Genomic DNA, 25,342 nt, shown 5'->3' on the forward strand with positions numbered 1-25,342 from the left:
CTCGAGTTCGATTACACTCAGCTTCGAGGGCATATCATTTACAGTATAACTCAAGGCTAGAAGGATTATCTGCCAACAAAAGACCTTTGAGTTCGACTACGCTCAGCTCAAAGGCATAACATTTGCAGCATAGCTTAAATCGAGAAGGGATATCTGATATACAAAGACCTTCGAGTTCAACTACGCTCAGCTCCAAGGAATATCATTTGCAGCATAACTTAAGTCGAGAAGGGTTATCTGCCAACCAAAGACCTTCGAGTTCGACTACGCTTGGCTCCAAGTCACATCTTTTGCAGCATAACTAAAATCGAGAAGGGCTATCTGCCAAAGACCCTCGAGTTCGATTACACTCAACTTCGAGGGCACATCATTTAAAGCATAACTCAAGGCTATAAGGGTTATTTGTCACCAAAGACCTTCGAGTTCGACTACGCTCAGCTCTAAGGCACATCATTTGCAGTATAGCTTAAGTCAAGAAGGGTTATCTGTCAACCAAAGACCTTTCGAGTTCGATTTCATTCATCTCAAAGGCATGTCAACCACATGGCGGAATCAAAGAACTACTTTCCAGTCGAATTTTAACCAAGGTCTTTGAGTCGAGAAGAAGACCGAAGTTGACTACAATTTGGCAACGAGAAGCACGTTCCAATTCCGAACTATGTACTCAGCTCTATTTCAAGATAGACTTGACTTCACGACGAATGAGTCATCTGCAATACAATTCGACAGAGAGTTATTCTTAATTTATCACAGTCAAGTCTTCAACTCCATCGAGCGAAAATTTGTGTTATTTTATCTTTGTCCTATTTTTCGTTACTAGAAAAATGACAAAGAGGGGCAGCTGTAAACACTCATTTTCGTCTACATGGCATTTGCATGATTTATGTGTTATTATTTATATATGTTGTATGTGTATTATATTATATTACATAACATACACATATTATATATTATAATTAGATAACATATATTTTATTTCCATTAATTTATTATTTCATTTGTTTTGCAGGCCCAACAGCCCACTTTGCTTTCAGCATCTTAACAGCGCCGCGCCTCTTTCTTCGTAACAGCCCTGCCGAACACGCTCCAAGCCACATGCACGCCTTTCATCTCGCTTGTTTCAACAAACACAACAAGACGTGTTAAGAGGACTCCAAGCAACCACAAAAACCGAGTTTTACTCGGAACCAAATGCTAGAAATAGAATCCTTTTCGTATTATAAATAAAGCTTGTAAACCGAACACGAGAGGGGAGATACGACGAAAGAATACGAAAAACACAGGGAAATATAAGGTGGCATCCATTCGAAGCAAAAAGAACGCATAAAAAAGGAGGTAGGATTTTTGGGTGAAAAAACGAGAAAAAGGAAGACCGAACCATTACCGGTGTTGAACGCTTCATCATCTCGCCGGTCACGGAATCCCGAAAGCCAAAGAGAAAGAGAGCCTCGACAATCGGAGATCCGGTGACAAACTTGGGGCAGTTATATTTTTTTCAAGATCTCGAACACTCCAACCTAAAGGAGGAGACTGCTTTAACTCCTCAGGCTTATTTGCATTGGGTACATGTATTTGGATCAGCTCCAAACAAAACCGTAAGTTAGATATTGTGGGATGTCAAAGTTGTATTTTGGTAAATGTTTGAAAGCGATTGAAAACCGTCTGGTTTCGTGTGTCTTAGTTGAAAGCTGCCTATGGTTTTCCTTTGCTTAATGAAAATATATTAATATTTTTTCTTTCAGTATATAATTTGACAGCAATTTGCTTTTCATTTCTTTAAGCATAATAAATTAATAATATTTTATTACTGTCTCTCTCTCACTATAAGTGTAAGTCAGGGGTATTTGTTTTTTTATATAGGGGTAATAGCTTATTTTGTCCCTAATCTTTGTAATATTTTATTTTAATCACCTAATTAAATTCCATGTTATTTTATTTTGAGCATGCATATTTCAATATTTCTATTTTGGTCACTTTTTTTTTGCAATTAATCCAGTCCTCATTCAATATTATTTATGATTTGTCCATCTTATTTTACGCACATTTTATTTTAGTCATTAATGGAAATTATTTGTTTTTTATTGTTTTTAAGTTAAGATTTTTTATTTATTTAACATTTATTTTTTAACTATTTTTTTTAAATTTTTTTGTATCATATTTATTTTTTTCCTTTATTACATTTCTCTCCCTTTATTATTTTGTTATTATTTTATTTATTTAATATTTTTCTCTTTTGATTTATATTTATATTTTGTCTATTATTTTTATTTTACATTTTGATTTATTTTTTTCTTTTTCTTTTATTATTTAACATTTATTTATTGATTTTTGTCTAACATTTTCGATTGTTTTTTTTTAGAAACTTCAATCGATCAAAGGTAAGTAATCTGAATCGATTTTTAATTTTTAATTTTTCGCAATAAAAGATAATCAACAAATTAATTGATACCGAAAGGATAGTTCGATGGTGTTAATCCTTCCTTGACCGTAACAGACTCCCGAACCCGACATGTTCCTAGTACAACGCAAGTCAAGTAAGATGGTGTCCGACCCACCTAAATTCATTTTAAAGTGGTCGGTGACGACTCTAACCCAATCAATTCGTTTAATCTAAGTCGAAGCTCAATTTCAGACTCAACCGAAAGACGGTTCCGACACTGTACAAGTAAACTGAAATTATATTTCATAACCCGACAAACAAATCGAAACCTGGGTCTATTATCATACAAAGAAAGCTAAGCTTAACGCAAAGTAAGATTAGGCACATGAGATGAAACTTCAGAGCGGCATCTTATCATATAACACTAACCCTGCTTCAACAGGTTCATGGCATTCCAACCTTCAGTGTGGCTCCAGCAATTTGAAGAAAGTCTTTGTAGTCTCAGTTTCTTTAAAAGAAAAGGGTATTTTTTTACTGATAATCCGTAAGTTAATTGATGTTATATAGAAATATTACAGCCTAATTCCTTGGCGGCGGTGTCGAGAGATTGTATAGGCATTCCTCTTGCAAGCTGACTATAAGCTTCCCATGTTAAGCACTTTTCGATATCAGTTTGCCAGTCAATGGCGCCTATATTGATGTACTGATAAGAAGGGCCATGCATACCGTTTAGTTCCACCTTAGATTTAGAATCGATGGAACCTATGTGCAAAATATTTCGAAGGACTGATGTGCTGAGAGCTCGAACATGCGCACTTGTATGAGAAAGGCATCGAGTTGTAGCTGGTAGACGACACTGCATGGATACAGAGATTTAAGGCTCAAATCAGCAAAGATCATGCAGTGACAAGGGAGAAATTTCTTTTACTATGCGCCCCCTTTATTCGACGTCAATGGACATTGGTATTTATAATGAACAAGTTCAAAGCATGTTTTAAACTTTAAGGTTAAGAATATGTCAAATTGACTAAGCCAATAAAGGGCATTTTGCTCACCTTTAGCAGGTTTGAAAGTCCATCTGCTACTGCCAGTCCAGATTCTCCCCACTCGAGTACCGGCTGGACTGCTCTAGCAGTTGCTTCCAGCAGCTGGATAAAAGGATTGAAGACATTAACGAAACTTTGAAATAAATTCAAATGCATTTGACCTGATTTATTTGCAAGATAAGACCCGTTAACAGTCCAATATGTGTAGCTTTACAAGGGTCTTTACACAGACGACCTCGGAAGGGGTAACAAGGAAGAAGAATATAATATACCTAAGCTCTAATACCATGTTAAGCATCCAATCCGAAACCAATTGATGCAAGTGAAGAGGCTTAACCTTGAATATAATTAGATTATACGAAATGCAAAACTTAACAAAAGTGGGACAATATCCTTTGACTTCACACAAATGTTCAATAGAAAGATGCAGTGATTCGACCATCTATAAGCATCAATAATTGGTTGGAGTACCTCCAGTTGCGGTAAAGTACAAGCTTCTCCATCAACAAGCATCCCATCTGTAGCACGAAGAAGTAGATCAGAAGCACTTGCCACAATTACCAATGATTCTGGGCTATCATGGTTTCTCATCAGTTCCACGATCAACTTTACAATCCGCTGGTTGATTCTCCACATCTTCTGACCTTGATCATCATTTTTGGCAATCCAAGGCTGCAATTCCCTATCCGCCTGACAAGAACACAAGGCCAAGAAAGTGACCAAACAGATAGAATAAATAAAGTTAAAAAAACACAAAAGCTAAACAAAGCATTTTACGGCTGCTGGCTTGGAAACACAAGCTAAACCAAAGTGTTTTATCTGTTAACTCTGGGTTTTATTACCTTGATTACAAATTGACATCACCTTTTACAAAAGGTATGGTGTTCAAATTAGCATACATAGAAAAGCAGGAAAATCTGTTTTTTAATATATAGACTAAAGTTAACAAGATGAACAAAATTTGGACCTGAAGTACAACGGCTGTAGCTGCTTTTGTCGGTGAAGCTGATACGACATTGCACAATGCATCTACCACCTAATTCCATCCAAGTAGGGAAGTCAGACAAATATCAATGAAATCATAATGATGAATTTACAGATGAAACATAGGGCAATTATATGCATCACAGAACGTTACCAATCCACACAAGTATAACAAACTATATCTTCCATTTAGAAATTAAAAAAAAAAATCTTAGGAATCAGTTAAGGGGAATCTTTTTTATATACAAGTGACGATTACCTGTCTCCATCCTTGCTGGGCAGATGTGCTTTCAGCACTGAGCTGTGTTTCAGGGGCAGCTATCATCTTGTGCCACAGTAGTGAAACAACATAGAAACATAATTCTTGTTTCTCCACAAGCACTGATCTCAGAAGAATTTGTGCACTGCAATTGAATCCTATGTGCCTGTCCTTTGTGAGAAAATTGGCCAAATCTGAGGCATCTAGTGGGAAACTTGTGATACCTTTGCCCAAGGAATTTCCTGAGCCTTCATTTGATGCTAGCAGCCTCTCACATCTGAGATTACTCTCTGAATGAGTTGAATCTTCAAATTCTGAAGTAGATGACTGTCCAGGATCAAAGCAAGTGGCACTGGAACACTTGTTCAGTTTTCTGTCATCTAAACAAGGGGAAGACTTCCTAACAGGTGCATATATCAGTTGTGCTTCTAATGGTTCAGCCTTGTTAACAATGGATGCAACAGCCTTGCTGTGAATGTCAATGAGATTATATAATGATGATGCCCTGGAGTAGATTTCATTGTCCCACTTGCATCGCATTAGAACAGAGAGTGCATACATGCAAGCCTTTGACCGTCTAAATAGTTCAGAAACATGAGCAGCAACCATAGCTGCAGCAACTATTTCATTCGAACTATAACCCCATGAGGTACCAACAGAAGATGGCTTTAGCGAAAAAAGTGCCTCTAAAATTGCCAAAATTCTGTGAGTATGATGGATAGCGGAGTCAATACCATGTCCATACTCGATAGAAGATCCATTTACATTTACAGGGTTTACTGTAGCTTGAACATCTACAGAAGTTGAATGATTGTTTCCTCTTGTAACCAAAGGGAACAATTGAAGCTCGCAGGCAAGAGCACAAACAGCAGCCAGCACATAAGAATCAAATGCAGCTACAGGTCCTTGTTTTTTTGCTTTTCCGTGTTTAATATTTTTCAGCTTTTCAGATTGTGCCTGTGATTCCTCAGTGCCCTCATCAGGAGGAAAACTTTCTTCACCTCTTGGTCTCTTACTCCCCTTGAACTGAGCTTCATGGCTAACGCACACAGTCAAGACAACAAAAAGTAGGCGTGAAGCAAGCTCTATAGAAGCACATGATTCTAAAAAGAGGGAATGCACCATTGTACGAAGCTCCGCCACAGCAAGATTCTTTGAGGCAGACCCTATGCTGTATCTTGTTTTTCTGGTTTGCTCCCTGGAGGGTTCAGGTGGAAAAGTTCTCTGAAGAATTGCTTCAACAGTCGCCACAAATATCTTCATGAGACATGCTTCAGAAGGACTTCCACGTGGAAGGTATTCCAGGACCTTCAGAAGTGGTATGTATAGGTTCCACGATAGTAATGGAGGTTGCAATGGGGTTGAAACAATAATTTCTGGAAGATCAACAGCTGAAGAGCTCAAGGGAATCAGGCCATAAGCAGCTTCCCATATGGTACATATTCTCCATTCCACCTCTGGGCCATGAGCACAAAGCATTGAGGCGATCCCTTGAGCAGTAGCTTCAATAGTTGCTTCAGCTGCGGGCACCTCAATCTGATGAACAATGTTTGAAGATTTTTTTCAGTAATTGTGAACATGTATCATTGTATGTATAAACCCATGCATATTAACTACTTATCTGCAAAGAGAAACAAAAAGGATGAAGAATGGAAGATCACATGCAAAATTTTGAAGTTGACCAGTAATACCTGCTTTCTATAGCACGAGATATAACCACCAGAAGGTTCATGTTGAACTTCTACTCCCTCAACTTGTCTTATTGGAGGAAAAAGCAGTGCAGGCTGTGAAAGTATGCGAAAAAGTAAAGCTGCAGCAGTATCTGCAGCAATACCCGCTCGCATAGACATTGCAGTCCCAATTGCCCGCAAAAAATGCAAATGCATCCAATTTCGAGGAAGCTACAGCATCATCCATAAAAGTAATTTGCTAAGACAAATATAATGGTGATAATAGAAAGCATCATTGCATCATTTTTGAAGAAATGTAATTATATTTTTTTTCTGAATGAATATTTGGTACCAGATCAGAATGCTTCCTCATAAACAACTTTATATTACGGCATATGCTCCACATTTCACTGACATTCAGACAAGATTGCACTCCACCACATTGACCGATAACACCAAAAATACCATCAGGTTAAAGTTTCTATGCCATAGGTGTTTAAGAACAATGAGCTTCACAACTGTCAACAGGAGCTAACACGTAGTGGGTACGCTAAGAGTTTCTTGTAAGACAGATACTCAGGGTAGTATCTAAATCCACATCAAACAGCTTTTAAGTTGGATCCTAGCAACAGCCATGTTTGACATCTTAAATTTAACTTCAATATATAATTATATGAATGAAGCCACCTCTAATGAAAACATTTTCATAAAGAATGGATGCACACAACATAGCTCACATGCATCTAGAAATACCTATTCAACTGTTTTCACAAAGTATTTTCATTAGAGGCGAAATCCATTTTCAAGACTGAAATGCCAAGAATAAATATGGAGAAACTCTGATCTGCAAATATATTTTTTCCTTTAGATTTTAATGGCTGGGCTAACAGGGGGGGATCTCACTGGAAACCCCCAAAAAACATTTAGGAAGACGAGATTTAATTCCGAGTCCTTGATACAGCCACCAAATTTTTTATGAAGAACCATATCCTTCACGTAATTCTGTTTAGCATGTGGTTGAACAATCTACGTTGACAAATTTAACACTTTCATTAAGCTAAATTCAGAATTTCCTTTAGTATCTCACAATTACGAATTGAAAAAAATTCAAGATAATGAAGGTGAGGTCCACATGAGATTCAAGTTTGATGCCGGAAAGTGTCAATTTATATTCAAATACATGCAGCGAAAAGCATTTAACTCACCCTTATACCAGTTGCATAATCTTCAGCAGCCCGAAGGAGCTCCACAAGCTGCACGGCAGCATCAAGTGCATCTGGAGCCCATGATGGCGGCGCTTCTAAAAGTCCAAGAAGAAGTCTTTGGGTGGCACTTGGAGTTGCAATAGCATAGTACCTGGTTAGGAGAAATGAAAAAATTGGAAGGGGGAAAAACATCAGACTTTTCCATTGCATTTATTAAACACTTCTATTTCAAATAAGATGTCCAGTATGCACTTTGAAACATCCCAACAAATTACTTTCACAACTTTTCAACATATCCTAAAATCCCATTTTTCTACATCCATAATTGATACACTTTGTTGTACATATTTTGCTTTAAGAATATTAGGACTTTGTATTACAGAAAATTCTTATAGTTTAAATGTTAAGATATATATATATATATATTTTAAGAAACCATGTGGAAGGCAATTTGGGTAGCAAGATATGCAAATGCATGCTAACACAGTCGTTTCCATGTAACCTAACCCTTCCCCCTTCTCAGAAGAACACGAAAAAACTATTATTCAAAAATCCACATTTATGATATAAATTCACAAGTGCTTTGCTTGATTCACAGGATACAAGGAAAAATGTGTACTATAGAATGAAAACCTTTGAGCAATGCTGTTCAAGAGAAACGGTTGAGCAATTTACCGATGAAACAAACGTGCATATGGTTCAAGAGCTGGTAACCCAGCAACTAGATGCTCATCCAAAGCTGTTGTTGGGGGAGGAAGTAGAAGAGCAGGGACTGCAGCAGCCGTTAAACTAGCAGTCTCGTAGCGTGCAACCTCTTCATCACATACACTTAAAATGACACCGGCACCATTTGCAACAGCCCATCTTGGAGTTGACGGCATAAGCTGAGGATGCTTTCCAGATCCACGAGAAGAAGCTATGGAAAAATGGTGGTCAAGTGATGAGTCCTCAGGTCTAAAATATCTTATTATTTGTGGTTATGAAAAAAATCACTTAAGGTCATTTTATTTTCATTGCTTGATATATATTAACACGCGCATTCATTAATTATTACGGGCCTATTTCAGTATTTCCCTCATCAATTATCATCAAATTATTAAATGGGAAACATCATAACAAGACAGTAACATTCCCATGATAATTTTACCACAATGAAGGCTCACTTATGCCTTAAGCCTCAAGGTAACAAAATAAGACAGGCTTGGCATAAACAATATCCTACTAAGCAATAAGCACATCAAAATAAGTTTTCGTTGCATAATTTTTTCAAATGGAATAAAAATATTTATTTTGAGTCATTTTACAACAGAATGTTCCCCAGGCTTAGCATCAATGTATTTACTTCCAACCAAGATACAACAAAATTTTTCAACTTATCAACCGGTCAATTGCAAATCAATCCGTATGAAAAAGTGTATATAATCCCTAACTGCCATAAAGAATTTTCTAAACCACATCTTCTCTGGAAAGCTGATTTCTTTAGATGAGCCCCTCCAAATAACCACAAATATAGTACATAAAATCAGTTGCAGCAATGTTATATTAGATCAATTACGAAAAGTGAGAGATATCCTATCACTTATACCCAAATTTTGATTGGTCATAGCTATTAACCATCAATAGTTCTTGTTCTTATTGATGATTTTCGCAACATATATTTATGTATTATGTATGATATGCAGAGGAGTGTGTTTTACTTTTATGTTTTGCCTTAATCTTCTTATTATTCATATCTGTTAGAACTTTTTCAACTTAACAATTAAAGGCTCGACTTATTTAGTGAGACCTTCATCTATTGCTCATATATTTGTTTAGTCTATTATGATAAAATCTAGAAGATGTTAATATTTTAAAAATGAACTTGCATCTTAAAGGTCACAAAAATATCTCACTAACCAGTAGTAGGTGGCTTGAGGTCCCCAGCTGCATATTTGCCCATTACACCACTGCACCTGTTAACATTTAATCATGGTCAGCTTCAGAAATAGGCACATAGAGTTCTAGGCGGTGAGGTCTACTCATAGGATGAATCACTCAAGGGAAGTTAAAGTTGATGACAGTTGTACAATAAATTCAACTACTATGTAATTACATAGGAGTGACCTTAAAACTCAGATGCACATCTTCTGCAGATGAGCAAATAAAAGTCCTTTGCCCACTATTCAAGCCTCAGCAAAAATCTTAGAGGAGTTACACACCAGTTCTAAAAGAAATGCTCACATTTGGAACCAATCATAGTGCTTGTGAAATGCAATACATGATATAAAATGTGAACAGCCAGTAGCACCGACAAAAGGGAGGGATAGCCAAGGTAAACAATGGGAAATGTATCCAAGATGCTTTTCTGTATATATGTATCTACCAGTAAACAAAAAATTTAAATCAACAAACTCACCCACAACATTCGTATTTTAAAATATAATAAACGAGCAGTTTGATTATATCCTGGTTGAAAATAATATGAAAAGTGAGATTAGAAGCTCCTATCCACAAAAGAAATTATAACATGATTTTGCTAAATATAATTCCTTTTATATTTTATCCTCATAAAAAAACAAATTTTCATATTCTTTTCCTTAATTTTAATAACTTAAGAGGCTCATACACACCTAGCACTTGCACTATAAAATTAAGAAAGAGTTTAAAAAAATTTAGAAAAGAAAAATTGAGAAGGCACTCACCAAAGGAAAGGACAATATAAAGCTATAGTAAAAGGCACTCACCAACGGAAGTAATCACTTCTGATACCCAAAGGTGCTGCAAGCAATATATCAGTAATCCAAGGAGACAAAGGTCTCAAAGGCTTCCTCTCCTGTTGCATCAAAGGTATATGAAAGGAAGGTTCCCCATCTACAGATTCACTTGTTGTGGCTTGGCTGCTGCTGTGGCTCCTATCTGGTTCACTATTTTGTGGTTCCATTTTATATATTGGGCGGTTGTAATGAGTCAGAATTCGCAAGATCTCTCCACATGCTAGAGCCCACTGTTCAGAATACTCATTCTGTAAAAAAGAAAAGAAAATGCCGCAGATATGTTCTTCATCAGCATTGTGAATCTAATATCTAAAAGGAAAAACAGGAGGAAAAAATAATTAGTAGTTTGGGAAGCAAAGACTATCTTCTTTGTTGAATGAAAAACTTTTATACAATACCTCACTACTGGGGCAGACCAACGAGATGAATGACGCAAAAGGAGAGGTACTGTTATCATACACCAGTGTACCATCAATGATGCCTGAAATTATTGGAAGAACAACTGCATGCCCGTGTTCTGGATGATGAAGGACAAAAGTTGCTGCAAACCAATCATTTTAAAGAACCGATCATTCTCAATTACATACATAAGTAAAATCTTTTGAATATATTAATTTAAAGGTTTAATCTTAATGGATTGTACAATATTACAGAAGAAGAAAGCCAGTACCAAGAACGTCATCAAAAAGGCGTTGCTCCTTCGATGGATAGCGGTTGCGAATAAGCTATTACAAGTACAACCAAATTCTGTTAGATATATAAATCCTTACTTTCCTACGTTGAAATATTGATACTAAACAAATCAGTTACGCATATTTTCTTTCACAGTCTGCAAGGGTGAAATGATTGTATGAAACAAACATACCTCAGCAATATCCTCAGGGAACTGTTCCGATGTGAATTGTCCAAAATACTCAACATAAGCAGTAATTTGAATCTAAACAAGGGGGAACATAACAAAGCATATGAACTTATATTAGCAAGAGATAAGCATATAAATTGAAAGGACTAGAAAGGCATGGATTGATCAACGCAAAATTAAAAAACACATTCATGCTTGCTTTTCAAGTGATATGATTCAACCAGAATAGCGTTTTATGTACATGAACTTTGTAAATAATCCCTCAAACACATTTTTTAAAAAAAACTTTAAATAGCTGAAATTTTCATATAGATTGTCAAACTCTTCCAACTGTAAAATCAATTCTATCGTACTCTTTAAATGCCAGTATTCACAATCCTTCAAGTTCTATTTCTAAGGTATATTCCTTGTTCCATAGATCATATCTCCAAAATGAAATTTTATCCTAGTTAAGAGATCTACAAGAATCTTGAAAAGATAACATGATGTATAGCGTTCAGACATGTCCAAGCGTAATTAACTTGAGAAGCCAATATCCTGGACACCAAATGACCCAAACTCGAACCACATCTGAATGCACATCCAATGCTTTACACGTGATAGATATGTAAAATAACTCAAGTATCTGCCTCAACCATGCCAGGAACTTTAAGCAGCGAACTTTTCCTATGGATTAAAGTAGTAATAGACAGAGCTTATATTCTCATCTGAATTCAGGTTCATATTTGTTCTAAATATATCTTTTAGAGATCTAATAAGAATAAGCGAGATTGCAAACTGGCTTTCTTCTTTGCGGCCATAAGAAACTAATTTTCCTCTCTTTGCTTCAAATTGTACCGTATCAGAATGCATGCTCCACTCAATATCTACTATGACTAACATCCAGTAACCTATTCAACTTTTGCAACCTATTTCACAAAGCAAGTTTTCAGGTAAACCAAGGATGACCGTATAAGGCGATTAAATAGATTTAAAGATGCAACAAGTATCCAATAATCCATAAAGGTTCTCCACGCCGTACCTTTCGTTCTTGAGGGTCTTGTGGTGGCGACCAGAACAACGACGAAAACTGAAGACCATCAATCCACCTCTTAGATGGATTAGCCATTTAGACTAAACAAGATGTCACCTCCAAAGGTACTCTGTTGAATCAATCACCAGAAGAAAAAGATCAACAAGAACATACACCAGGACCTATGCTTTTCCACACTGCAACTGCTACCAGTCAAGAATCAGGATTTCGTAATTCAACATCACAACCCTGTGCAACCCTCAGATTCCCACAAACATATATGTCAATATAAGAAAGTAGAAAAGAATTGAACTTGTAGAAAATTTCAACGAGAGAAACTATTGCATCTCTCTCTCTCTAAAAGGACTGGAATTTTACAACAGTATATATTAGTCTCCAGAAAGCTTCAGCTTTTAACCATATAAAGCTCTTGTAATACAACTATAGCTTAACTTATAATCAGAATCCGCAACTATACAGAACAAAGTGAAAAACAATAAACAGATTTTTATTAAAAAATATAATATTTTATTTTGAAAATATGAATAAAAATAAAATCGATTGAACATGGATTAATACGAAAGCCAAGAACATCATCTAGACGATACGCCTACCTAAAAATTCAGGTAAAAACAAGTACTAAAAAATAATAAAATCCTCAAACTTCCCGAATAATAGAAGAAAAGGAAGACAAAAGCCAACTGTTATTTTAAGATAAAAATGAAAAAGCACAATAAATCAAAAAGTAAACCAAGATTAATCCCAAGATCAATTCTAAAAATATTGTAAAAATGCTAAACAGAACGAAAATTTCCAGAAAAAAAACTTGGAAAGTCGGTAAATACCTGAGTTTCGGTTAACAGATACTAAATAATTTCCCGGAATAAATTTAGATTTAACGCTCTGTTTTAGACAAATGTGACGGTAAATTAAAAGGAAGGAAAATATCTAATGTTTTTGGAAAAATTGAAGGAGTGGTACAGCTTTTGCTGCGTGTGCAAGAGAGAGAGATTTAGAGAGAGAAAGAGGAGATCTTTAGAAGGCTGTTCGCTTAAGAATGCTGATGACTTGGCATGATATTTTCCTCTTGTCTCGCAGACTCCTATGTCATGTCAACAAGCACGATAACTCCATCCATGATACGAGACATCATCATACATGCATGCATGCATGCATGCATACACATACATAAATAATAACGATAATGGTTTAAAAAAGGTTTAATTAAATTAAAGAGAAGTAGGTTTTGTTAGCCTTTCAGCGTGTTGAAGTTGAAAGATTAAAAATATATATATAAAAAAAGTTGTAGTAAAAAAAGTTAGAAGATAAATGGCGGTGGACAAGCCGCCTTTAAATTATTATAATATTTTGGTTGAAAGCTTCGATTTTTAAAATAGTTTGGTCGGAACATATTTTGAGAGGGGTTTGGTGAGGTGTCTTGTTGTGGTGTACGTCTGCCATTGGAGTTCTACTTGTTTGTTTTCCTCTCAATTATTGATCCCATGGTTTTGTGTTGAGCGGCTATTTGCGGTAAACGTTCATGTACGGCAGTTTTATAATACGATTAAAAAAATATGTTATCGATTTTATTATTATTTAAATAATAAATTCGATAAAAAATAATTAAAAATATTATTATTTTTATCGGTTATAATTATCAATATAGGTAAATACGATATAAAAAATTTCGTCAGAAAATAATATTTTAATTAACGTTTTACCGAAAATATTATTTTTTACCGAATTCGTTTATCTATATCGGTAATTAATAATAATAACAAAATTAATAAAAATAATAAAATTTTCAATTATTTTCTATCGATTTTATTATTTAAAATAATAACAAAACTATTAACTCTTTTTTTAATCTTGTTGCACCGTAGAATTTTTCGCCTTCCTTTCTCCTCGAACGTATTTTTTATTAATATTTAAATTCATCTCACTTAGTTTAAAAATTATTATCTAAATAAAATATTGTATTTTGATGAAAATTATTTAATATATAAACTTTTAAATATAAATATAGAATCTATAAACCTATAAATCTCAGTTATGCTTCTATATTTTTACTCCTAAAATCTTTTAAAATTTAATATTTATTTGGGTAAAATATATAAATAGTCCACAAATTTTTAGGATGCTTACATTTCGGTCACCCAATTTTTACAACTTGCATTACCATCACCAAATTTTTAGTTCCTTTTCATTTGTCTCTACCGTTATCTCCTTTAATTTTTTATTGATATGGAACTTAACTGCAGTTAACCCTCCCTCCTCCTCCGTCTTAATTTTGAAGAGACCGTCAAGAATCAGCATTTCTTCGCCGATAAAAGGTGGATGGTCCCTCTTGCCATTGCTGGTTCCATAGTTATCTCCAGCCTCGTAGAAAACCGTTAATTACTCCATCCTTTGTTCGCTCGCCAAAGCCAGATCCATGGACATTGACAAGTACTCTGCCACGCCGGTCCAACTCCAAGCCATCATCCACAACGCCACGTCACATATCGTCCCCAAGCAGAACTTCCAAGAAACCTCGGTAACCTTCGACGTGCTCAAGAAACGATCTCCTTGCAATTCCTCGTCTTTGGACTCGGCTACAACTCACTCATGTGGACTGCACTCAATCCCAATGGCAACACTATATTCCTGGAAGAGGACCAGAAATTGGTCCGGACTGTGCTCAAAGACGCTCCGAGCATCCACGCGCACGCCATGAAGTACCGTACGCAGCTCAAGGAAGCGGACGATCTGCTAGCCCATTACCGTTTGGAGCTGAGCTGTTACCATTCGAAAGCTTACTTGCGCGAAAACAACAAGTTCAGGCTTGCCTTGACGGGGTTTCCCGATGAGTATTACGATACCAAGTGGGACCTGATCGATGCGCCGCGTGGATGGTACCCGGAGGCGCCGGGGAGGATAGCGACGATATTCTCGACGGCGGTTATGGCGAGAAACAGGAAGGGGTCGGGCGTGACACGTGTGTTCTTGCACGATGTTAATCAGCGAGTGGAGAAGGCATTCGTGGAGGAGTTCTTGTGCAGGAAGTACTTGGTGAAGAGCGTGGGGAGGCAAGAAATGATGAATGAAGATCTTTTAGCTCGTCAATACCAATTCAAGTTGTGGGTAGAAGAAGGAAGCGGAGGAAGTAGGGTTAACCGCAATTAAGTGTCGGACGGTAGAATAAAAATAAAAATAAAAACTAACTAGTGATGGTAATATAAATTTTAAAAGTTAAGTGATTAAAATCCTAAAAAATTTACTATTTATATGTTTTACCCTATTTATTATTAAGTTATAAACATACCAACTCGATTCCCACCACCCTGAGTAGTGAGTATTAGTTGACTTTCTACAAATGCGGGAAGGAAACGATCACTCCACTTATTAAGTGGGAAGTGCACCCATATTATTTTATAACATCACAACATATAATAGTTCAACTTTATTATACATCAGATGAAAGGCCAAGAATTTTGTCCATTACATGTTTTTATTTTAACTGCTACTAATACATTCATATTCTTATAATTATAATTATAATTATAATTATAATTAATTAATTAATATAATATAATATAATAATTTATGTTTACACTTAATATACTCGTCTAGCTATGTCTATAAAGAAAAATCATAACACATTTAAACTGATATCCTACTCATAATATTTGTACTATGTAAATTTACCTTACCATTAACCATAATCATTTTTAAAAAGCGCGTCCGGTAAATCATGCTTGTATGAATATGTGATAATATAAGTTGAAAAATATCGTAAAATATACACATTTGCACGTGTACAGACCAGACTAAACGAAAATGATAACTCTAGTGTATGAGTTTTATCTTCAATCACTTGATGGGTACATGTTTAAAAATATTATACTTAAATACATGGAAAAAGACTGAATATCTAAACAATGTAGAATTTGAGAATTCAATTGTCAAACTTATTGGTTTTGAGATTTTAAAGATAGGTCATGTACTTAATTAAACCTAGATCGTGAACTTTATCAACTATTGCCCTCTGAATATACTCAGGATCTTAGTATCCAAAACTTTCTCTAATTATCATACTAACACGAGTCTGATTAAGTTCGGAATCTATTTTTTGATAGCTCAAAGTCAATAACTTTAACAATTAGATTCTCAAATCTCACATTATTTAAATATCGATTTTTATATATTTAATATAGTCTTTTAAACATGAACTTATTGAGTGATAGAAAACAATACCCAATTATCATACTAACGAGTCTGATTAAGTTCGGAATCTATTTTTTGATAGCTCAAAGTCAATAACTTAACAATTAGATTCTCAAATCTCACATTATTTAAATATCGATTTTTATATATTTAATATAGTCTTTTAAACATGAACTTATTGAGTGATAGAAAACAATACCCATGCACGTGTGTTGTTGTTGGTTGGCCCGTACTTGTGTCTTCGACACATATTGAGTTTTTTTCTTTCTTTTTGTACATAAATTGAATACATTTTTTTCACATTTTTTACATTTTCATTCTTTCTTTCATTTGTTTTGATATTTGTCAAAAAGATTTAATTTAAAAGTTAATCTACAATGAATGTCGCTTCAAAAAGATAATATTTTTACTGGCGATGTTCAATAAAAAGAAGCTCATTAAAACTATATTTTTTAATATCTATAATTTACCTTCTCAAATATAAGTTATTTGTTGTGGGAGTCGATCAACATCGAGGTAGAAAGATATACTTTGTGCATTGCATCAGAAGCTATAAAATTAGAAAAGAATGTAAAAAGATGAAACAGAAAACAATCGAGTTGAATAAAACTGAATTACATTCACAGATTTAGATAGTAAAGACGAGGCAAAGGCCAAAGCAAATCAGATGATTCCCGTTCCATGGATGGTGGGAACCTCAAAATCAAACGATCGTTACTCTAGATACTGCCCGAAACAATCAGACCATACAAATAAGCCACGTGAAACTTTCGGAGGCGGAGAATTTAGCGGGCAGCTTCAACGGGCAGATCCGAAAATATCTGGCTGCCAGACACACCAGCTCTAGATATTTTTGGGGGTTCCCCAATCAGATCAAACCAAACCCCAAACAGCCAATGAGGACAAAGCAATAGATATTTACATGTTATGGGTGCCGATTGCCGTTTTGTTTTATCCCCATCCGCCCATCCGCGAATGCATACATGATATACATCGCATCCCATGTGATGTGACAAGTCGAGCGGAGATTCGGTGAGAGCGTGTTTAGATTACTTCGAATCGTGGCTTTCTTTAATTGGATTGTTTTTCCTTCTATAAAAAATCGACATGAAAAGTATGAATTCATGCTTTTAATTGGATTATTTCATGATGAAAAGTATTATGTATTTAATCATGCTTTTGTTTATATTCTTTTATATGTTATAATAATATATATAATTATTTTGATATACACAAGCTACCTATTTTAATTCTAAATCATACAATCTAAAACACTAGCTCTGAAATCGAAAATTCTAAATTCTAAAATCCTAAATTTTAAACATAAACCCTAAAAAAACCATAACCAGACAACAGGATTGAGGGTTAAGGCAGAGGTAATGTAACTAATCATGGATGGGAACGAGGGGAGCAAAGCACATGATAGGCAAGAAAATCAAAATGACAATCAGAAGGGAAGTAAGATAGGGTCACTGAATAGCACTTAAAAAAATTAAGTAGAACATACTATAAAGTGAAAGATAAAAAAGATTTGGACAAATTTATCAACATATCAGTCACCTAGGCAAAAACAAAAATGATATATGTCCGTCAGTTGAAGTTAATATTGATCGAGTTAAAACGGCTTCTGATTTTCCGGGCGCTTTTTAGCCAGCATTTCCTTCGTTTTTTCAAGAACACCGAAGAAAATCGAACCACCGATCCCTGTCCACAGTACCCTTGGTCCCATACCCTGCACAAAACAATGGCAGAACTCAAAATAAATAGAGGTGAATCTGCTGCAGCTTTCACAATTTCAGGCGCCAAGACAATTATGTTTCCGACTCCAACATGATCTTTCAGTGTTTCTTACAATCAAGAATCCCTTTATACTGCTTTGATGATCCCTGAAAGAAAAAAAGAGAGGCATAGATTTGAAGTAGGATGAAACTCTAATGCCTTTCACCAAACAAGAAGGTAAAGGTAGTTGACCTGGACCATTAATCGAGTTTTTATAACGTCAAGAGGGGTCGTCACAGCTCTAGTTATGGCACCTGAATATGGAATTATGATCAACATCATAATTCTAGCAATAAGAAAATAAGAATGTATGTTTTCTGGAATTATGATCAACATCACAATTCTATCAAAAAGAAAACAAGAATGTATGTTTTCTGGAATTATGATCAACATCATAATTCTAGCAATAAGAAAATAAGAATGTATGCTTTCTGGAATTATGATCAACATCTACTCCAAGCCGGAAGTAATAATAATACCCTATTACCAACTCTAAATGTAAAACAAATTTAAAATATACATATAATAGATATCTTAAACTGCTCAATACAATTTACCAGCAAAAGCAACAATTATGGCATTCTCAGGATCATTCAGGTCTCTTTGTGTCTGTAAACGTTACAGAATTTTTTTTAAAAATAGTTTACCACAAATGAAAAACGACAAAGGATACTTATTCAGGTAAACAAGTCAATACTGATAATAAACACTAGAAAACTGAAGTCCCCTCAAGCATGCTGCCCTGGGCTAAGGCCCATCTGACACATGTATTGGGCTGGGCCTGGGCCCTAGAATTTCCTAAGTAAGGTGCAATATGTACTAGTGTTTGTGCATATAAAATAAGCTCAGAATGTATGATATTATGATAATAAACAAAAAATGTAAAAACTGAGAAGTAGAGAGTTTGATTTCATCCCCTTTTTTCACAATTAAAGTACAATTAATGAAAAAAAAAAAGATTGAAAAGAACTTCAATCAAACAGGGTTTCTAGCTGCGCCTATCGCTTAATAAAAAAGGGAGCATGGGCACACTAGACGTGCACCTGATAAACATGCCATGTTTTAAATGATATGAGGTGCGTTTGTTGTCTAAGACACATTGCCTAAGAGCACCTAGACGCATGCCTTTAACAACAACAAAAATGATAGAAAACAAAATACGGAAAGAGTAAAACGAGGTTTCAAAATATCTAAGAGTAAGAGTAATATTTCAGTGTCATCATTTACACAATAATTGAATTCAATTTAAACATGGAAGGATGCTGTTGCAAACTGATACTTTAGGGGTGTGCAAAAATATCCGATCCAAATAATCCTATCTGTTTATCTGATGGTCCGATCCAATTTTTTTTGGGATAATTCGGATTGGATATCTGATAAAAATTTTGGATAGTCGGATAGCATACAGATCGAAAAATTCTCTATTTCGGATTATCCGAATATCCGAAAAATAAATTTTACTGGTACTCGTCTACCAATTTGCTGTTTGTTAAAAATAAAACTTACCAAATGAGCAAAAGCACTCAGGTTTTCAGGAAAGGTTTTCAACAACTTCTGCTTTGCAGGTTCATATACACCAAGAAATATAGCTGAAGCCCTGTGGATAAGAAAGTCTATCAGCTAAAATGTCAATAAACCAAAAAATAAATTTGTGAGAACAGTAGAGAGCTATTAAAGAGCTGCAAAATTGAGGGTGCAAAAGTGGTGAATCAATTAGGAGAAAAAGGATTTCTGGAATTGTAGAATCAAGGTTTGTGGAGTTGAAGTTACCCGACAAGCTTTTATTAGTTTCACAAGAAATATAAATGGAACTATACTTTCAAAGTACATATGGTATGTCTAACTTAAACCTCATTTTGGGCATGAAATAACAAGGATTATACAATTTGCAACAAAGATACTTACGGCAAAACGCCAGCAAGGTTTCCACCCAATCCAGAATAAAGACCCTTTAAAATAACTTTTCTTCCACCACGGGATGCCTACCATAAGAACAGCGGATTATGGACACTTAATCACAGGTATTAGGGTAAATGCAAAAGCAGACGAGCTAGCAAGGCAAGGGATGGGGTAGTAAGAGTTGATCGTGTAGGGGGAGGTGTTTATCTTGGTAATCCTACCAGATCCTTAAGATGGAGTGGGTTTTCTGGTTTAGGAGAGGTTTAAGCTGTTGTAATATTAACTGCTGCTTAAAAGTGATTTTGGGTCGAAAAAATTTAGGCGTTTTTCAAAATTTTCTTTCTTTATCACTTTCGAATCCTTTAATGGCGAGTCAGTTGAGAAGATATGGTGGGAAGAATTGTGCTACAGTTATTATTTTCAATATTCCAGATTGTCTTCATTATCAAGGTCTTAGGTTATTGTTCGATAAATATGGCGAGGTGGTCGATTCTTTCATTCCTAGCAAAAGAAGCAAGGGAGGTAGTCGGTTCGGTTTTGTCCGATTTTCTAGAGTGGAGGACGCGAGAAGGGCTATCCTCTGTGCCGATAGATCTTGGATTCAAGATAAAAAGGTTAGAGTGTTCATGGCGAGATTTCAACCTCGTGATGTTTTCTGGAGGAAAAAGTATTCTAGTTCAAATTCAGTTGTGGTCAAGAGCAGTGAGGCGGATGTCAAAGAGGCGCCAATTATTGGTGTAGTTGACGAGGATAAGCTCATTACTCTTAGAGATTGTTTGGTTGGTTGGAGTAGAAAATTTTTAAAAATGAAAGAGCTAGCTGCTATTATGCACAAGGAAGGCATATTCGGCCCGAAAATTATGAGGTTAAGTGGTTTAGCTATTTTGATTATATTTGAAGATGAAGAGAGTAGGGACTATACCCTAAAAAATCATATTGGAGCGTTGAATAAATGCTTTGCCAAAGTGGATCTGTGGTCGGAAAACTTTCGGTGTAGCAGTCGACGGGCATGGTTATCGTGTAGAGGGATCCCTCCGTTTGTGTGGTGCCATTCAACTTTCAAGAACATAGCAGAAAAATGGGGAGCTCTTATCTCCATTGACGAAGGAACCGTTAATCCTGGCTCGTTTGATAGGGCCTGTTTTCAGATCATTACGAACCGCAAAGATCGATTGGAAGAATCCTGTGTCTTGAAAGTTGGTGAACAGTCTTTTACAATTTTTGTTTCTGAGTTTGAACCTTGCTTTAGCCCAGATTCCGTCTGGATTGATTCGTCTCTGTTGGAAACGTCAGTAGCAGCCCCGTTGCCCACGGAGGGGGAGCTTTGTGGTGTCTCGCCGTTTAAGCCTTCCGAGTTGGTGGTAGATGCTGGAACGATTTCTGGAGTTAATCTTGATTCCACTAATATTAAGGAAGTTCAGCTAGAAACTCGAGCGTGTTTTGAAGGCATGCATTCTGGTGGTGGTATGTGTGGTTCAGGTGCCGAGGATGTAGGAAATGGTCCATGTTCCGATGAGGTAAGGGCTGTGGAAGTTGTGTCCCCGACAGTCCGTTACGGTACAGCTGCGCATGGGTCTGATTGCCAGTTGAGCGGCACTTTTAATTCTTTGGAGGTAGCTAGGGGGCGCAAGTGGGGACTAATGTGCATGGGCATAAGCTGTCGTTTTGTGATAACCAGACAAACAGTAATGGGGGAAGCTACGCTCGGTTCAGTTGGCCAAAGGAGTGCTGATTTTAATATTTTGAAGGAAGCTAGTGGGGTTCATGTGAGATCAGGTTTGGAAGTGTGTGATGCTAGAGTTGATAGTGCAATTTCGAAAGATGTGCAGCACATGTCTCTTGCTGTTAGTGGGAGGCGTTTGGCTCCAATTAGGAATGTTGATTCTCGGCAGACCAAGGTTTTATTAAATAGTAATAGGTTCTTGGAGTTCCCGATTGTTTGTTCGGTTAGTGGGACAGCTGTGCACGAGGATCTGCCTGCTGGTCAGGGGATGGGGCTGTTGAATTCCGAGAAAGTGGTTGGGCGTCAGAAAGAAACAGCTTTGGAGGAGAGAGAAATGCTATATTTAGTTCTCTCCGAAATTTTCAAGAAAAATTCTCTGCTCATCAAAGGAAGCCTCGTTAAAGTCAAAGCAAGAAGTCTCAGAGGAAGGTGCATGGAGAGGGAGTTTTTTCTGATCTTGAAGGCTCTATAGTTGGAGTTTTGGATGGTCTTTGTCGACATGTCGAGCTAGAAGAGGCAGTTAGGCAGAAGAGGCAGTAATGCGGAAGAAGAGTCTTGTACTCGTTGAGTGGCAGTTCAGGGCTTTTTGTTTTTGATTTTGGATTTTATGGTTTGAGTTAGCTATGATTTTCGGCTTCTGCTGTAATTGTTTTGTTTTTGTGTTGGTTTTCGGGTAGTTAAGGTGTTAATTCTGGTCAGTCATTTTTGTGACTGTCGGTTTAGCTTAGTTGAATTTCGCTGTGTTAGTGTTGCTGTTTAGGGTTCTTCTGGCTGTTTTGGGTTGTTTGTTTATGTTGGGGGAGGCTTTTCTGGTTGTATCTTATGTTTTCTATGGTTATGAAATCTTAAGGCACTCTTTTCCTCCTTCCGCTGATTAAGGAGCTTTTCTACAAGCTCTCGTAATCAAGAAGGAAGTTTTTAACGAGGCCTTCAATTCCTATAAAAAAAAAGCTGTTGTAATATTCCTTTCTTGTAATGTTTGTTGTGTGCTAATGAAATCAGAGGTACTATTTTCCTCCTTCAGCTACTTTTCAGATACTTGATAGTATTCTGGAAAGCATGAAGGGGGTTTTTAATGAGACCTCCAACTTCTATCAAAAAAAAAAAATCACAGGTATTCAAAGAGGAACCAGGTATTGTAAGTAAACGTTAAATAAGGCCAGATGTTTAAGAGTATACAGAAGGCTGGCTGACAAAAAACTAAGGAAAAACATTGTGTAAGAACAGTCCTTAAATAAAAACCATTTCTGTCTTCTGCCCTTAATAGCATCTCTATATAACCGATTCCAAAGAGAAAAAAATTACAGTAAGGTAAACCTTGAGTCATAGCAATAGACAGTCAAACAAAACAACTTTATATAGTAAAACACTAGACATGGTGCTTCATCATTCAAAATTAACAAGTAGAACATATGAAAGAGGATTTATCTCGCAACAAGTACAGGAAATGATTAAATAATGAACCATTAATTCAACTAACCTGGAGTCGAGTTTTTATTGTATCAATTGGGTACAGAGCTGCTTCCACAACACCACCAGCAGTAGCTCCAGCTATGATACTTTCTGCAAAAATGCATAAAAAACCTTTAGAAAGATCTGCTATTCTGCTTCCAACCATGATTAAATAAGGGCATTTCCTACAACTGACCAAGAACTTGGGGAAAGTCCCGCAATGCGGGGACCAGATTCGATGCCATAGAAGGAATTCATGACACGAGCTCAAGATGTAGAACACTCAAGCAGTGATTTCTCAAAAACAGAAAACAAAATATCGACCAAATTTTCAAGAAAAATATTGCCAATGGGACAAATGTATGCTCTGCTTTTCCGTCGAAACCAAAAATTGCATTGTAAATGATCTCTTGAACAATCTATATTTTCATGTAAACAGTTCGACCACTTAGCAACAACTAGCTATAAAGAAGCTGCATTATCATGAAAAATAAGCAAACTACTGTAACTTATTTGCATAACTTCATTTAGAGCAACTCCAGCGCTGCGCTGGAGTGGAATTAAATCTCCACTTTGGAGTCTCCAACGCTGCGCCAAATTCATCTCCACTTTGAAGAACAATGAAACTGCATGCTACATGTAGCGTGCTACTGTAGCAACACTACAAAAAAGTTTTTTCTTTTATGATTTTTGGTTTTTGGTTTTTGTTTTTGTTTTTTTATTTTATTTTGTTATTTTCCTTTTAATTTGTGGAATGAATATTCTAATTCGAAGAATTAAAATAAATAATTATGTAACTTATGTTTTTCGTATTATTATTATTAATTGTAATTTTCTTATTTATTTGTATTTTCGCAATGTTATTTATGAATGTTTTATTTATGCTTTTTATCTTGATATTTTTTAGAAATGTATATGTTCTATTTTATATTTACAAAATCAATATTATAATAGTTAGATATTGTGAATAAAGTAGAGTTGGTGGTAATGTAGAGATAGTGCTACAGATGAATTATTGTTTCATCTTTAGAGTAGAGATAGATATGTTGTAGAGTAGAGATGAGGGCTGGAGATGGCCTTAGACTTTCATTCCAAGTTATTTAGAGCCAAAATGGGAAAATCATTTGACCTCATATTAAATTCCTTATATTAAATTGGCTTGAAAGTTTAGAACAAAATTACATTTGACCTCATTCATGTTTCAACTTTCGAACTACTTGAACAACTTTTCCTTGCGTTCCTAATTATAAGTTATAGCACGTGTCTGAAAGAGCACCAATTACAGTTTGCTTCAAGACATAGTTCTAACAGTAAGCACACAGTGATGAATCTCAAGCATTAAAAGAGACTGGGAACAACAACCAAAGAAAATATGAGTAATTATAGACCGGTATTACCATAAAAAACACCAACAATATCAAATGGATTGTCCTCTCTTGCACGAACTGAATCCAGCAACCTATTTTCTTGTTTCGGAAAATCACATTTCTTATATTTCAATCCATCTGCAAAAAAACAGCATTTGTTTAAAAACTGGCAAAACAACAAACAGCTTAAAATAGTCACAAAACCAAAAAGATTTCATGAAAAATTAACACATTTTAAAAAGAGAACAATGTTTCCAGATTTGGGTTCTCCTGAAGGATCCAAATTTATCATTGATCAAATTGGAACTAACCCAGAATGAAAACTAAAACAAATAGTCAAATGATAACCAAATTTCCTGATTTGGGTACTCTTAGAGAATCCAAATTTATAGTTGATAAATTAGAACCGAAATGGAAAGGCAAAAACACGAAGAACAAAACAATTCAAGTTTAGAAGATAGTTAAAAAGAAAAGAGCAACCAGATGAGATTTTGTGAGAAATTGACACGTTAGACGACAAAGATTGAGGATCCATTACCTCAGATTGCGGTTATTCTACAACCTTTTTTAGTGGCGGCGATAACAATGGATAGATTTGGTTGTGTGTTTAGGACTGCGCAACCGGCAACGAGGGAGAAACAAAGCTACTGATCAAAGGGTTTTCGCTGGGGTTTGGTGTAACTTTTTATTAAAATACGAATCGAATCGAATGAATCTAATCGAATCGATTTTGCTGATTTTTAAA

The 25,342-nt window shown here is 35.7% G+C and overlaps 2 protein-coding genes and 1 pseudogene across 3 annotated transcripts; 1 reads left to right on the forward strand and 2 right to left on the reverse strand.

Annotated features, from left to right (window-relative positions):
* Nucleotides 1-2,666: 2,666 nt before the first annotated feature.
* Nucleotides 2,667-13,104, reverse strand: LOC120157435 (protein GIGANTEA-like). 2 transcript variants are annotated; one of them, XM_039168553.1, is made up of 15 exons: nt 13,017-13,104; nt 12,181-12,420; nt 11,163-11,234; nt 10,968-11,022; nt 10,696-10,838; nt 10,268-10,545; nt 9,441-9,496; nt 8,220-8,460; nt 7,545-7,695; nt 6,361-6,570; nt 4,670-6,205; nt 4,394-4,462; nt 3,898-4,116; nt 3,436-3,528; nt 2,667-3,236 (listed from the first exon to the last, which is right to left on the reverse strand). In XM_039168553.1, the coding sequence occupies exons 2-15, from the start codon at nt 12,265-12,267 to the stop codon at nt 2,940-2,942; spliced, it is 3,507 nt and encodes a 1,168-aa protein (XP_039024484.1). In that variant the 5' UTR covers nt 12,268-12,420; nt 13,017-13,104; the 3' UTR covers nt 2,667-2,939. The 2 variants fall into 2 exon arrangements, with proteins under 2 accessions (XP_039024484.1, XP_039024483.1); XM_039168552.1 differs by lacking the exon at nt 13,017-13,104 and having other exon boundaries at nt 12,181-12,520.
* Nucleotides 13,105-14,460: 1,356 nt separating this feature from the next.
* Nucleotides 14,461-15,336, forward strand: LOC120157448 (annotated as a pseudogene).
* A 2,891-nt stretch (nt 15,337-18,227) lies between these two features.
* Nucleotides 18,228-25,140, reverse strand: LOC120157436 (S-adenosylmethionine carrier 1, chloroplastic/mitochondrial-like). Its single transcript, XM_039168554.1, has 7 exons — nt 25,078-25,140; nt 24,628-24,735; nt 23,259-23,341; nt 20,062-20,138; nt 19,663-19,753; nt 18,349-18,410; nt 18,228-18,263 (listed from the first exon to the last, which is right to left on the reverse strand). Exons 1-6 carry the CDS (start codon nt 25,130-25,132, stop codon nt 18,402-18,404), a joined length of 423 nt encoding a protein of 140 aa, XP_039024485.1. The 5' UTR covers nt 25,133-25,140; the 3' UTR covers nt 18,228-18,263; nt 18,349-18,401.
* Nucleotides 25,141-25,342: the final 202 nt, after the last annotated feature.

Source organism: Hibiscus syriacus, unplaced genomic scaffold (genome assembly GCF_006381635.1).
Source record: "Hibiscus syriacus cultivar Baekdansim isolate YM2019G1 unplaced genomic scaffold, ASM638163v2 tig00111272_pilon, whole genome shotgun sequence".
NCBI classification, from domain to species: domain Eukaryota; kingdom Viridiplantae; phylum Streptophyta; class Magnoliopsida; order Malvales; family Malvaceae; genus Hibiscus; species Hibiscus syriacus.

Coding starts and splice junctions, on each gene's coding strand:
- LOC120157435 (XM_039168553.1), bottom strand. CDS start 12,267: ATGGCTAATCCATCTAAGAGGTGGATTGATGGTCTTCAGTTTTCGTCG. Junction 8,461..9,440: donor CCTCAAGCCACCTACTACTG/GTTAGTGAGATA, acceptor ATTTTTCCATAG/CTTCTTCTCGTGGATCTGGA. Junction 3,237..3,435: donor GACTTTCAAACCTGCTAAAG/GTGAGCAAAATG, acceptor GTATCCATGCAG/TGTCGTCTACCAGCTACAAC.
- LOC120157436 (XM_039168554.1), bottom strand. CDS start 25,132: ATGGATCCTCAATCTTTGTCGTCTAACGTGTCAATTTCTCACAAAATC. Junction 24,736..25,077: donor TTCTCACAAAATCTCATCTG/GTTGCTCTTTTC, acceptor GTTTTTTTGCAG/ATGGATTGAAATATAAGAAA. Junction 19,754..20,061: donor AACCTTGCTGGCGTTTTGCC/GTAAGTATCTTT, acceptor TCTTATCCACAG/GGCTTCAGCTATATTTCTTG.